Raw genomic sequence first — 14,706 nt, 5'->3', positions numbered from 1 at the left:
CAAGCTTCTTCATGTGAAGGACCCCCATAATGATATGTATTTGGCCACGAAAAATATCTAGTTCCAGGGACTCCCTCAGAAACAACATTTTTGTCACAAATGTTCGCTTCAAAAATACATATATTTTCAAAGATTTAGCTATTGAAAAATAGCAGATGTGCAAGCTCACAGCGAAGGCACCGAAGTATAAAATGATCCCCAGGCCTTAACAGGTTAACATCATGAGCTCTGATGTCCCCAAGAGAGGGCTCACTGTCCAAGTCAGACATCAGCCGGGAGATTACACAGACGTGTGTGAGGATCCATGGGAGATGCACGGCGTGTACAGGGGAGGAGACTGGGCTGGGATGTACTGTTATGTGTTCAGAGTGTGAGACCCTATACAGTGCAGACAGGGGCGTCGCACCAAATTCTGGACCCTGGGTACAAGGATTCACTCACATTCTGTGCTTTGATTAACTATTGCAAAATAGCAGATATACAAGCTCACAGCGCGGCACCGAGTGCCGCGCTGCGAGCTTGTAGATCTGCTATTTTTGAAAAATCGTGAAAATGTGTCTTTGAACATTTCAAATCCTTCTAAGGTTGTTTTTTTTGAAAAACCTATGTTTCCATGTCAGTGGTGCTCAAACATTTTCATGTGAAGGACCCCCAAAATGTTATGTATTTGACCACGAAGAAGACCCCCATATCATATGACCCCCATATCAAAATATTTAGTTCCAAGGGCCCCCAGAAGCAACATTTGAGTTAGCTTAAAAAATACATATATTCAAAGATTTTGCACACATTTTCACGACTTTTCAAAAATAGCAGGTCTACGAGCTCGCAGCGCGGCACTCGGTGCCGCGCTGTGAGCTCGTATATCTGCTATTTTTCAATAGCTAAAGTATAAAATAATTAAGGCCCCTCCACCTCCTTGGGCCCCTAGTAACTCAGTCCCACCTTTCCCCCCCATTGTGACGCCCCTGCGTGCAGCGTAGTGGTGTCAGAGAGAGGGGGGGAAGCGGGGGAATTGTAACATATCCACCTGGCAGAGTCACACAGATATAGGACACGCGGAGGTCATAAGGAGGAGGCTTTGATTCCAGAGAGACACAGTACAGAGAGAGAGAGAGACAGATTGCATTGCATTATCCCTTCAATCTCTCTTCAATCTCTCCGTCTAACACCTCGTGCGCACTGCACGCGAGCGAGCGACGCGACACGATGTGCCGCGAAATACCGTCCGCATTTGCAGCGCCGGCCGTTGCGACGTAGCCTGAACCAATCAAATGAATAAATAATAATATAAAGTGTTTGGGGGGGGCGGGACAAGGCCATTTACCTCTATGGACGTTGCAAAGAAACCTCGCTCAAATAGAGGCTCCGCAATCGAAAAACCGGAAGGGTGGACGACGTCGCGTCGCGGGACGACGTCGCGGCACGACGCGCTGTCGCTCGCGGTAGGTCAGGACGTCCTCATTGAATCAAATGTATTTGAATGAGATTTCATTGCTCGCATTGCGAGCAATGAAATCTCGGGCTGTATCGCGGGCTGTAAAAGGTTGCCTGGAAAACCTTTTATGTTACAGATAACATATAAATATAAATTATAGGCGTACAGCAGGTACACATGGAGAAAATGGAACTGCGGAGACTCTGGGAGATGACAATTTGTGTGTGTGTGTGCCACACACACACACATAAAAGTGTGCGCGTGCATGTGTGTGTGCGTGTGTGTGCATGTGTGCATGTGTGCGTGTGTGTGTGTGTGTGTGTGTGTGTGTGTGTGTGTGTGTGTGTGTGTGTGTGTGTGTGTGTGTGTGTGTGCATGCCTGTGGTGTGTGGGGTGTGTGTGTGGTAAATGGTGCATTTATATGTCGCCTCTATCCGTTTACAGAGATTGTGCATTACATTCACCCATTCACGTACACATTCATACACCGGTGGCGGAGGAAACCATGCAAGGCACCAACCTGTTACCTGCTCACCGGGAGCAATGTGGGGTTCAGAGTCTTGCTCAAGGACTCTTCGACACAAACTCTGGGGGAGCCCGGGATCGAACTGGGAAACCTTCGGAACCCTCAGTGTTCTAATGACGGTTTCTCTACCAATTACTCATCCCATGGAGACTTGAATTCATGGATATTGTTTTTGTTTATGTCGCATTCCTAAGCCAATCATTTGATGACCAGCAGTAGTATGGAGACACAAAGAGCCTCCATGGGTTGAGTAATCAATAGGAGGGGGACAAAGTAATTTTGGAGGTGAACTAACCCTTTAAATTTCGTATTCAAAAACTGTACTGTAAGGCTGGGCGATATTAGGAAAACCTTCGATATTTGATAACGTTGTTGAATACCTCGATATCGATATTACTCACGATATTAGTCAAAACAATTGCATTATTTCATTTTGAATGTGTTTCTGCTTTAGGTCCACTGCCTGCCTAACCCAGATAATGAATAGCATATCCATGCATGCACACCGCTCAGCACACATAGAATAATACATTAAATGCCTTATTTCCGTTTTTCCAACAATGGTTTTACTGAAATAACCACACCTGGTTACAGATGGACAGCTTTTTTGCATGTGCTACGTGCATGCATAGTGTGTCTGTTAATGAATTTGACACATACACCAATACCTCATTTCAAGCTGTCTTCGTTGATATGTATACCTCGCATGCTGATACCTCGATATCGATATATTTTCGATATATTGCCCAGCCTTAATGTACTGTACGTGAGTAGACTACAAAAGTACTCATTATGCAGAATGGCCGTTTTTATAATCATATTATTGGATTGTACTCAGTAATGCATTAACGTGTTCATCATTGTAACGTTGCAGCTGGTAAAGGCGGGGCTGGTTTTAAGTCATCTGTGTGTTGCCAGGTAGCTTAACATACATCATAAGGTATATCAGTTAATCTATGAAGAATGAATTATGAAAATATCCAACGTAACTTGTTGCAACCGTCAGGTCGCAGATACTATCAAAACCTCCACCGGCTGTCAGTCTGTCTGTCTGTCCGTCCGTCAGTCTGTCAGTCACATCACACTTTTCCCCTACTCATATCTCTGCCACCGTTGGCCCTATCCATGCCAAACTTTGCACACACACTCCTTGGCTGCCAAACCACAACCTCCACCCCTCATTTCTCACATGCCCCTCTTCTAGCGCTAACATGAGGCGATTCTTGCAAAACCCATTTTTGGACCCTGCTCCAACAGATTTTGCCCTAAAATCACGCAAAGCAGTACACAGTATGACAGTATATCTACAGCCAACATGGATCTGTCCTATTTAGCGCCACCATCAGGCAGATTTTTAAAAACACATTTTTGGACACCGCTCCTACAGATTCTTGTGCTACTGCGTTGTGCACACAAGTTGTAACCGACCAACAGCGTCTTTTTCTTTCCGGTCGACCAGACAGAGGAGCATTACGGTAAATGAACCAACTACCGAAAACCATGCTTGAACTTTTGGGTATTAGCCAGAGAGAAAGAGAACACCAGTACTCTAGCAAGGATCCTTAAATGCTAAAAAGATAATTTAGTGACATTTCTCATGTTCTTTTCTAATGTCACAATGACATTCAATAATGTGTCAATAATGGCACAGGGATTTTTGGCCTGTTTTTCATTTTTTTGGGTGCAGAATGAAAAAGATTGCCAATTTACTGTCAGTTTCTCTCCCTGGGCCCCGATGACATTTGTGTCAGAAATACACTTCACCAAGGTGTCAACGCAGCTAAAACCATCTGGGGATACAGAAATCTATAATTGGGTGTCATCAGCATAACTATGAAAATCAATTTGGTGCTTTTCTGATGACACAGCTGAGTGGTAACACATACAGGTTGGTTGAAGAGAATATGATGGATCCTTGGGGAATGGCTTACTTAAAAAAATAAAAGAAATACAAAAAGAAACATGGTATGCTTTAGATAGAACAGGGGTCTTCAACAGGGGGTCCGGGACGCCTAGGGGGTCCTCAGAGTTACTACAGGGGGGGCCGACAAATCTTTGTGCGATAGGATGCTTTTCTTTTTTGCATTAACCACTTGAATCCTTGCATCCCTATATTCTGAGGAGAACTGTAGCCAAAAATAGCAGATCTACAAGCTCACAACGTCTCGTGCTGCGAGGAGTTGTGAGCTTGTAGATCGGCTATTTTCGGCAAAGAGCTTTGGTGTAGAGGGGAAAAAGAGTAGACAGAGTGAAAGAGTGAAAGGTCAAGTATATTAAGTATTGAGGTTCAAGTGGTTAAATATCTGAAAACACTCAAAAATAGCAGATCTACAAGCTCTCAACACCTCGCAGCACGAGGCGTTGAGAGCTTGTAGATCGGCTATTTCCGGCAAAGAGCTTTGGCGTAGAGGGAAAAAAGAGCAGACCAAGTACATAGTGAAAGGTTTACTATAAGTATCAACAGTTTAAGCGGTTAAATGTCTGAAAATACACATCAGCATGAATCCAACATCGATTGATGACAGTGCTGTCAAACTAATCTATGTATGAAATCGATTAAGAAGTTTGCAACCCCAATGTTATACAACATGTAGTGTGGGTGAAGTAGGGCTTCATCTCTCTCTCTCTCAGCTAAGGGCTCCTTCTTGGGCTGAAAAACGTTGCTTTAGAAAACGGTTCCTGGTCAAGGTTACTGTGCGCTGTAGTCAATATAGGCTAAACATGCCAGACCACCGATATAGTCCTTATAGTCCACTTAAACCCTTGTACCTGTGCTTAGGCCCAATGCCTTTTTCCCCTCTACTGCCGAAAATAGTGGATCTACAGCTGTGCCACTTGAGAACTTCACACGTCATTCCTTCGGCAAGACAGTGGATTGTCAGTTAAACCCATTTAGGCCTACAATTATTGAATGCTTTAACTATAGAAAAATAGCAGATATACAAGCTCGTAGCTTGTAGATCTGCTATTTTTGAAAAAGTCGTGAAAATGTGTGCAAATCTTTGACTTGTATATATTTTTAGAGTGAACATTTGTAAATCAAATTTTGCTTCTGGGTGGTCCCTGGAACTAGATATTTGAGATGGGGGTCCGTGGCCAAATAAATATCATTTTGGGGGTCCTTCACATGAAAAGGTTTGAGAACCACTGACATAGTAGTCTCTCAAGAACAGACTAACTGAGCTCCATTTAAGTGAAAAGGACCTTTTCTTTGACGATGGCTGGCCAGATTGCTGACATAGAAACATAGGTTTTTTTTTTTAAAACCTCAGAAGGATTCAAAAGACACTTAATCGGGTCAAAATTCAAATTTTCAAGATTTTTCAAAAATAGCAGATCTACAAGCTCGCAGCGCGGCACTCGGTGCCGCGCTGTGAGCTTGTATATCTGCTATTTTTCAATAGTTAAAGCATAAGATAATGATTATTAAATTGTTAGAACCTTGAGAAAGGAGGGCATTTGTAAAGGTCTTGTTATGTAATGCTATTCAGACTCTTATTTCCAATGAAAAGAAGTGTCGAAAAGTGCTTTTTTGTTTTCATTAACAAAGGAGAAGAGTGAGCAAGGCTAAACAGTGGAAAGAACCTTAGAAAACAAGTACAGTCGTGGCTAAAAGAATTGGCACCCTTGCATTTGTAAAACAGGAAAAAAAAAATCTTCTAGAAGCTTGGCAATTGAAAACATATTTTTGCATCAACGTACAGTATTTGGTTCGCAGAGGAGCACAGCGTAAAACTAGAATAAATACAGAATCCTAGCTCATTCTACACAGAAATTTGCATAAATCTTTAGTAACCACTAATCCACCCAGTTTAAATGGAGTAAATCCCTCATTCTGCTGTTTTGTGTCACACACTGAGCATGGAGCAAATAAAAAAGAAGAGAATTGTCAGGAGGTCAGAGGTCAGATTTCAGCCAAACATGGACAATCTGAAGGCTCCAAGTCCATCTCCAGAGACTTTGACGTTCCTTCACTGTGCGCAATCTAGACCATTGTGTGTTGTGTGTTTTTTTAAACAAATGCAAGGGTGCCAATACTTTTAACCGCGACTGTATTTACAGAAACAAATGCAGGAAAAGTACATGAAATGCTGACGTTTTGAAATGGCGCATCTGTACGTGTAGATCGACTATTTTCACCCTAAACATGGACGTGGCGTTGTGCAATACTCTACGGCGGTGGTTCTCAAACTTTGAAATTTAAAAGGTCTCCCATTAACTCTGACTGTGTACAAATGTACACTGTCAGAGTTAGACCCCAAATTAGACCACCCCAAAATGGGTCCATGGAATCCACTTTGAGAACCACTGCACTACAGCGCCATAAATAGGGGGGCATTAATGATAAAGAAGGGGGAATTAACAGTAATAAGCTGTTCCGTTTCTAAACAAGACAGTTCTTCTCCTCCTCCTCCCACGAAGCCCGTCCCTTCCTTGTCTATCAAAAAAAAGAACGTCACAGACACCCAACAGACTACAGCGAACCAAAGTGAGACAAACTGCCGGCGCAGACTTGTCAGCTTGAAGAGGGCAGGTATAGTTTAAATGGATCTAGCAATTAAATAGGCTATTCCTTTCTGTGCACAGATACAGATCTCTGTAACAGCCGTTCAGCCCTGAAATGCGGCTGGAAGCAATGTTGCACTGGAGAGGAAACTCTTGACTGTTGCGGCGGAGGAGGAGGGAATGTATGAGTGCGTGGGTGTGTGGGTGAGAAGATTCTGCGAAGGTGCCAAGGTGTTTTTAGAGATACCGAGGAGGTGTTTCACTAAATCTGTCAAGAAGACGGTGATGAGGCTATTTGTGTGTCGTCGACCAGATACACACGGCGACTTATAGGAGTGATAATACAGGTTGTCAATCAGCGCTTATACGTCCCGCTCTTGAAACGTCTCTGTCCGTGGTTCTGAAGAATCTCTCTCATCTCTGAGTGTCAATGGTTTACTGAGGATCTCTGGCCGTGGTGCTGAAGTGGAGAGCCCTGGTTCCAGCCAGGTGCATTCTAACACAGTGGTCTTCAACCTTTTCAGGCCGCGACCCTCAGAATAATCGTATTTTAACTGGGGACCCCCTCTCCCACCCTGACGAGCACTAAGAGTTGAGGCAGTAGATTTTGTATAACACGGTTCTATTGTGAAAATAGCCGATCTACATGCTCACAACGCCTCGCGTTGCGAGGCGTTGTGAGCATGTAGATCGGCTATTTTCACAATTTCTGCCTCTAATATTTGACAATTTGATGTTTAATTTGTCATTTTTTAAGTATTAAAAAGTCCTTAAAATTCACTTTAGAAATGGGCATATACACTTAAACTTTATAGTGGTTTGTTTACTGTTGAGTGAGAAAACAATGTTGCACATTAAGTTAATCATCTGGGGACCCCTCAAAATAATTTGGGTCCCGACCCACAGGTTGAGAACCACTGCTCTAACATGTAGGACCATCTTCAAACGGGTGTCGCTGTTTTTGGCCATGTAATTATAGGCAAAACATGCCCGAAATAGCAGATCTAAAATAGCAGATCTATAAGCATACAACTCGTCACGATGTGACGATGTGGGCTTGTAGATGTGCTATTTTTGCCCTGCACTGACAAAACATGAAATAATAGTCAAAGTGGATGAACTAGAGCCATGTGGCCTAACATCATTTATCTGTGTTTGATTGAGCATCACAACGTCCCCAACTACTTTATCTACGGTATAGCGAATGCCTCCAAATGGGTGCAATACATTCAAGTCATAAAATTTGACTTGGCTGCTGTCCTACTGTTCATGATATACGTGGTCCTGCCTGCTCTCATGTGTGTTGTGTGCGTGTGCGTAGGCACGTGCACACATAGACATCCAAAGGGGGATTGAGCCCCTGCCCTTTTATACGTCTGTAAAAAAGTGCCCTCTCAAGACCATGAAAGCAGTTTTTACTATGGTGAAAGAAATGCAAATGCCTTCATTCCATGCCATGCCAGAAGGCAGCATTCAAGAGAATTGCCTTGTCCAAACTCTCCTGAACTTGAATGCAGCATCTTATGTTGAAAGAATTGCCCTCTCTGTGTAGAAATCAAGCATCGTGAGCTTGGATGTCTGTTATTTTCACCAAAAGACCCTTTTAGAAATGTCATCCCCTGCCTCTCTAACATCGTCCCTGTGTGTCTCCTAGGGTTTCTGAGTACCGGTGACCAGGCGGCCAAGGGGAACTACGGTCTCCTGGACCAGATCCAGGCCCTGCGGTGGATCAGCGAGAACATCGGCTTCTTCGGAGGGGACTCGAACCGCATCACTGTGTTCGGCTCTGGCATCGGGGCGTCCTGCGTCAGCCTGCTCACCCTCTCCCACCACTCCGAAGGTAAGAGGCCGTGACACCCACCCATGGCTGCAACTATCGATGACCTTCTTAGCGAGCATTCTAGCGGGACACTTTCTTTTCATACATTTTTTCATAGTTGATTGATTTCATAATCAATTAGTCTGATGAATCACTTACGCTGGATTTTATACATTGTTGCCAGGCCTGGAATTTAGTCATTTTAGGGGCAAGGACACTTGGCAGTTGGTGTTGTCCCTGGAGGCCAAATGCCAGGGCAGGAAGGCCATCAAATAAAACAATATTTTAGTCCATTGAAAAAAATTGTTGAATTTAAGGGTTAGAGATGATAACCTAATCTGCAGTGAAATAGATAAATGATGGTATTTACAATCTGATCCATGCTCAGCACTGCACCAATCAAAGTCACTGGATTGGTTTAAAGATGGGGACTCGGGGGGAGTTAAGATTTCAGATTCTCAATAAAAGACACTGGTGTCTACATGACAAGAAAGAGACTGGTGTCTTCAGTATACATATCGACGAGCAAGAGACAGAGGAGAAAGTGGTACAGTCAGCTGGGGCATTAAGGCCACTGTAGCCTCAGGTCATGCCATTGGTTTGAGGGGCACAAGGCCAAACTGAGGGGCAAGGGCGGCCATGAAATGCCTGCCCTGATTGTCGCACAAACAATATTGCGATTTACAAGCTCACCACATGTTCTTTATACAGTTCACGATTCAATGTTGCACCCCTACGCCCAACTCAAGAGTACAGAGCTATCTATGCTTTGTGGATTGCTGCTGCTTGTGGTGTATTCGGGACAGCCAATGGAGATAGTGATTTATCGGATGATTTATGTGACTGTATAGCGCCAGGAATGGATGATTTTAAGAAAACAGGTGTTTTGCAAATTAAATGACCCTGATGCCCCACTCCCGTAACTAAATGGAGAATATCTGCGGCAGGCAGCTTTTAGGGCTGTGTGTGTGTGTGTGTGTGTATTTAAAACATGCGTGTCGCTGTATGTGACAGTGGTGGTGGCACATATACTGCATTTAGCATTCCGCGGCGGAACTGAACGTTGTTGCTGGGCCCATGCTTTGTGTTTGTAAGGAAGATAAAGGAGGACATGTTGTACCTGGGGAGCGTTTTAGTAGCGTCCACTGTCATGCTTAATGGAACATAGTACCTCCCCCCCTCCCCCCCACCCCCCACCCATCATGAGCAATGTTGTTTATCCTCTGGCTAGCCTAATGCTACTCCATGATGATTTACTGCCCGTGATGGCCATGTCCTTAATACTAAATACAGCAATGCGGGTTTAATGCATTAAGGCCCGGGGAACGCGTCCTCGTGGCTTTAGATTTGAACCACTTTAACCGTTATTTTTATGCTTTAACCGTTGAAAAATAGCAGATATACAAGCTTGCGGTGCCGCGCCGCGAGCTCGTAGATCTGCTATTTTTGAAAAATGTCCCAAGTTGAAGTGAAGTGGTTAAATATCTGGAAACACAAATGTGATATGCAATCCAAAATACACTGATGATTGTGCTGTCAAAATTTGTGAAAATCTTTAGGCTACAGGTATATATTTTTCAAAGCAGACTTCTATAACTCAAATCTCTGCTTCTGGGGGGTCCCTGGAACTAAATATTTTGAGATGAGGGTCCACGACCAAACACATGTAATTTGGGGGGTGTTTGAATATATTGACCACGATACTATAAATGTCTTCTAAACTTTCTTCTGAATCGGCTGTTCTCAAACTTTTTTCGGGAACAAAATGACATGTATTTAGCCGCGGACCCCAGCAGAGATTTGAGTTACAGAAGTCTGGTTATTATTATATATAAGTCTGGTCAGTCGCGTGGTTAAAGTGGTCTTCTAAATCCATCTTCTTCTATATCAGTGGTTCTCAAACTTTTTCCATGTCAAGAACCCCCAAAATTACATATATTTGGCCACGGACCCCCATCTCAAAATATGTCGTTCCAGGGACGCACTCCGAGGCTGCCGCTATTTTTCCAATAGCTAAAGTATAAAATAATTCCAGCTCTTAACGGTTTAACCTGGACATGCGATGCTCATCCCTCACGCTCATATGTCCCTCTTAATGCGCGCTGGGTATTAAGACGGAGCCCTGCCGCTCCTGTGTGACTTCTGAGAGGATGTCTTACTGATGTCCCCACACAAGTAGAGACAACCATTATGCCTGTGAGCCGAGCCTCCATAAACAGGGACGTGCTGGCCATTGGGAAAAGCGGGACAACTCCCGAACGGCCGGCTCATTCCCGGCCGGTCCAGGCCGGCCATTTGGAAAAAAATAAAAATAAAATGTCGGCCTTTGTTCCATTTTGGGGGCTGGGCGGCCAACAAAGTAAATCGTCACTGTTGGGCAGAAACCTCGTATCTCCAAGTTTCAAATTTGTAATTTTTTCCGCAAAGCAAAGCCCTGCTTCATCATACAAGGCCGTTGCACAAAAGTAGTGAAAACAGCCGATCTACAAGCACACAACGCATCCGCGAGGCGTTGTGTGCTTGTAGATCGGCTGTTTTCACTAGTTTAAATAATTTTTAAAATGATAAATACAAAACAAACGGTTTTGGACGTACAAGGTTTCCACCCGACAACGAGTAAGCAATTTACCCCGAGTGAGAGGACATTATGCTCTCATAATGTCCGCAGTGAGGGTGTTATCGGACGAGGCGCAGCCGAGTCCGATAACACCCTCACTCAGGACATTATGAGAGCATAATGTCCGACCCCGAGTGGTAAATAGCTTTTCTACCACTTTTTCCCGTATACATGAAAGAAAACACATAGTTGTAACTTGCAAGGATCTTAAGTTACAATCATTATTGCCTATAAAACTTCCGCGAGACAGCAGATAGTTCCACAAACAACATCTTCTACTCACCAACAGATGGCGCCAACTCCATACTAATCCATGCGTCTAGCTTACAGCTAAGCTAACGTCAGTTAGAAGTACCGTTCCGGCCGTAAATAGAGGCTGTTCGCTTCCAGAAAGGCATAGGTTCAGAGAAAAGGGGCTTTAAAGTTGGCGGATTGCATTGGATCCAAATAAATCGGCGACGATAGTACGCACGTTAGTAAACATAGGACCGCTGCGACCTTCATTTGTTGGTTGGGGGAAAGGTGTTCCGACTACCTCCTGAAGTCCCCGGATGTACACTGAGGCGCATTGATCTCGGACACACAACTTTGCGGCAGTTGTCCTCTCATAACCTCCGGAATTTAGCCAATCAGAATCCAGTATTTGAACACGTGACTCGAAAAAGTGGTAGAACGAAATATAACTCATGTAATTGGCCCACTGGCTTGTCACTTTGTCACAAATCTTTGAGTAGCAGCAGTGCTATAGAGCGATCTCTCTCTCTATAGCGCGCAATGAGGGCCTCTCCAACTCTTTTTCCCGGGCTGAATCAGGGGCCCAGTATGTCCCTGCCCATAAACCATCGCCAGGATCCAAACGGCACCCTGCGGAGCCACATGGACACTGCATCATCATTTACTGAAAATAATTACCAGCCCGCTCATATGTTCATCCATCCGTTTTAAGGCTGGCAATACGAATTTGCCTCTAATTGATAGTGTCGCATACATGGCAGGATATGAGATATTATGATTTGGGGGGTGTGCGACTATTTTTATTTTTTTCTCCTTTGTTATCATATATCTGTATTCTCTGGTTGTTTATGTGGCGATAATGTCCTAAATGAGGGATATTTACCCGGAACCACACTTTCCACCGTGAGCCGTGTCGTGAACATGTTTACAACATGTTGATTTGGACACACATGTTTTGGCGTTAATGCAAGGTTTTTAACAGCAGGTAAGCATGGCTGGAATTGCATTAAAGGAATCAACTCTTGCATTAGAGAGGGTCAAGTCTTGTAGGCAACACTGCAGTCAGGAACACTATTAACAGGCATAATTGTTGTACCCCCACCCCCCCCCCAACCCTTGTCTCTAGGCGGACGAGAATCCCTGGGATTCTTTGGATTTTTGATTAGGAGACCACCATGCATTAGAAAGCGGTCATTTGAGCTTCTCGGTGTTGATTCCCATTACAGTGCCCATGGATTTGCCAAGTGTTGGCGTCCTCCAATTTGCATTAAGCCATTTAGGGCCTAGAATTATTGAATGCTTTAACTGTTGAAACATAGCAGATATACAAGCTCACAGCGCGGCTTGTGGATTTGCTATTTTTGAAAAATCTTGAAAATGTGTGCAAATCTTTCAATATATATTTTTCAAAGCAAACTTGTGTAACTCAAATCTCTGCTTCTGGGGGGTCCCAGAAACGACATATTTTGAGATGGGGGTCCGCGGCCAAATACATGTCATTTTGGGGATCCTTGACATGAACAAGTTTGAGAAACATAGAGGAAGGATTTAGAAGTCGGTTCAAAGATCGGGTCAAAGATATTCAAGGACTTGCACGCATTTTCACGTTTTTTCAAAAATACAAAAAATGTCTGCATTTTTCAATAGTTAAACCACAAAATAATGGTTAAAGTGGTTCAAATCTAACGCGACTCGGGAACGCGTTTCCCGGTATTCGAGGGTTAAAGAGTTACTAATTGCCTTGATTTCCTCAGATGACTGATGACTGCTTCTTTTGGATTGAAAATTTTTAACACACAAATGCGCTTTTTTTATTCACACTCCATAATGCCACGCTTCACGTAGCATGTTATTATGCTGCCAGTGAAACCATCTCTTCTCCCTCTCCCAGTAAATTGGATATTACCGAGGGTGTTTTTTCTTTTTTTTCTCCTCCCCCTGAATGGAAATGTATGCCCCACTGATGGGATATGAAGGAGGAAAAAAAGGGACCCCTGTAAAAAACTTGCAAGCATCCTAGCAAATTGAAACAGGAAGCCTTCTATCACACCGGGACTCTCGCTGCGAAACATAACCAATGGCAATCTGATTTCACTCAGTCTTCTCTCTCTCTCTCTCTCTCTCTCTCAGAGAGTACAGATTCTGGTAATTATGAAGTTTAGGACTCAAGTGGGCCACAGGCAACCGTAGAGGAAATGTCTTTTCACCTCCCCCTCGCACCTGCCTTTGCAACCATTATAGAGTTAGCCCGGTCCCATCCATAGACTGTATAAAAGATATGGACAAAGCGAAGCCATTGGTTTCTATGCAGCGCAAATGACACAATATGGGTCCTTGGCATGGGTGTTGCCATCATAGATTGTAAAGGCACCAGAGGATGCTATTGGCTGCCAACGGTCACATGCAACCGCAGGGATACATGGGAGAATGTACAGCACACGAAGAAGAACACAGCCGGCTGGTATCAGTTTAGTTGGCCACGCCCCCGCAACTTTATCATCAATTTTAACATAAATGGGACCTTATTTTCACAAAACGCATATCATCGTGATTGAAAGGCAATTTTTAACTAGCGATAGGAACCATAAAGTATGTATGAAAGTGTTAATTAAGGTTAGAAAACGAAAGGGGAAAATGAATGGGGTCCAATGGAGAACAATTCTTTTTGCGATCGGCCGGGGGGGGGGGGGGAAACAGCGCAACTAGCGGCCAATCATAGGAAGTTTTAGTTCTGTATTGGGCTCATTTTAAATCGGTGGAACTATGCCCCTGGTCCCATCCTAATTTACAGGACACTTTAAGACAGGATAAAGCCATAATAAGAAATTATGTGTTGTTAATTAGAACTAATATGTTTTATATGGAACGAAATATTTTGAGATGGGGGTCCGTGGGCCAAATACATATTCTGGGGGTCCTTCCTTCACATGAAAAGGTTTGAGCACCACTGACAAAAAAACCTTCGAAGGATTTGAAAGATTCTCACGATTTCTCAAAAATGGCAGATCAGCTCGCAGCGCGGCACCGTGAGCTACCGGTACGCGTAATAATGCGTTCCCAGTCTAAATGGGTTGATCCCCCTCCTCCCCCTATGAAGAACATTCATGGGGGCCCCCGTGGTGAATCCTTGTACCCATGGGGCCCAGAATTTGGTGCTACACCCTTGCTTGCACCTGCGTTTGCAACCTTGGATCCCCTACCGTTCCATGCAGCAGCAGACTGGAAATCCGGTGTTGCCTAGTTGCCAAGACTACGCTTCTAAACAAGGTAGAGAAATCAAAGTGCCCGAATCCAATGGAGAGGTGAAGATTGAAGCAACAAAAATCTATAATCAAATGAATTATAAGCTGTGGCACGAGGCGACCACCTGGTTTCGGGCGGTTGTGTAATCATGGATTTCTGTAGCGATTTCCCATCGTGCGTTGAAGCTGTTGCATCCAAGGGAAAGCGCCCTTTTTATTGAGTTTTCCCTGCGTTGCACTCTGAATGGAAATCAAGGCAGGAAACAAGATTGTAAACAAAAGCGGCTTTTGTTTCGACGCCGTCTCTCTCTCTCTCTCTCCCCC

At 44.0% G+C, this 14,706-nt stretch overlaps 1 protein-coding gene across 1 annotated transcript in view; it reads left to right on the top strand.

Moving 5' to 3' along the window:
• Positions 1 to 221: 221 nt before the first annotated feature.
• Positions 222 to 14,706, top strand: part of nlgn3a (neuroligin 3a) — a gene marked incomplete at both ends in the record, with an annotated part of 145,916 nt that continues 131,431 nt past the window's right edge. Inside the window, 3 exons of the mRNA XM_080746551.1 lie at positions 222 to 370; positions 6,362 to 6,498; positions 8,125 to 8,310. Coding sequence (XP_080602677.1) covers positions 222 to 370; positions 6,362 to 6,498; positions 8,125 to 8,310 — 472 coding nt within the window. The remainder of the gene's footprint in view (positions 371 to 6,361; positions 6,499 to 8,124; positions 8,311 to 14,706) is intronic.

The sequence above is a fragment of the Nannobrachium achirus genome (genome assembly GCF_963921795.1).
Source record: "Nannobrachium achirus genome assembly, chromosome: 17".
Taxonomy (NCBI): Eukaryota; Metazoa; Chordata; class Actinopteri; order Myctophiformes; family Myctophidae; genus Nannobrachium; species Nannobrachium achirus.
Note: the sequence above shows the minus strand (reverse complement) of the source record. Positions and strands in the feature narration are given on the sequence as shown.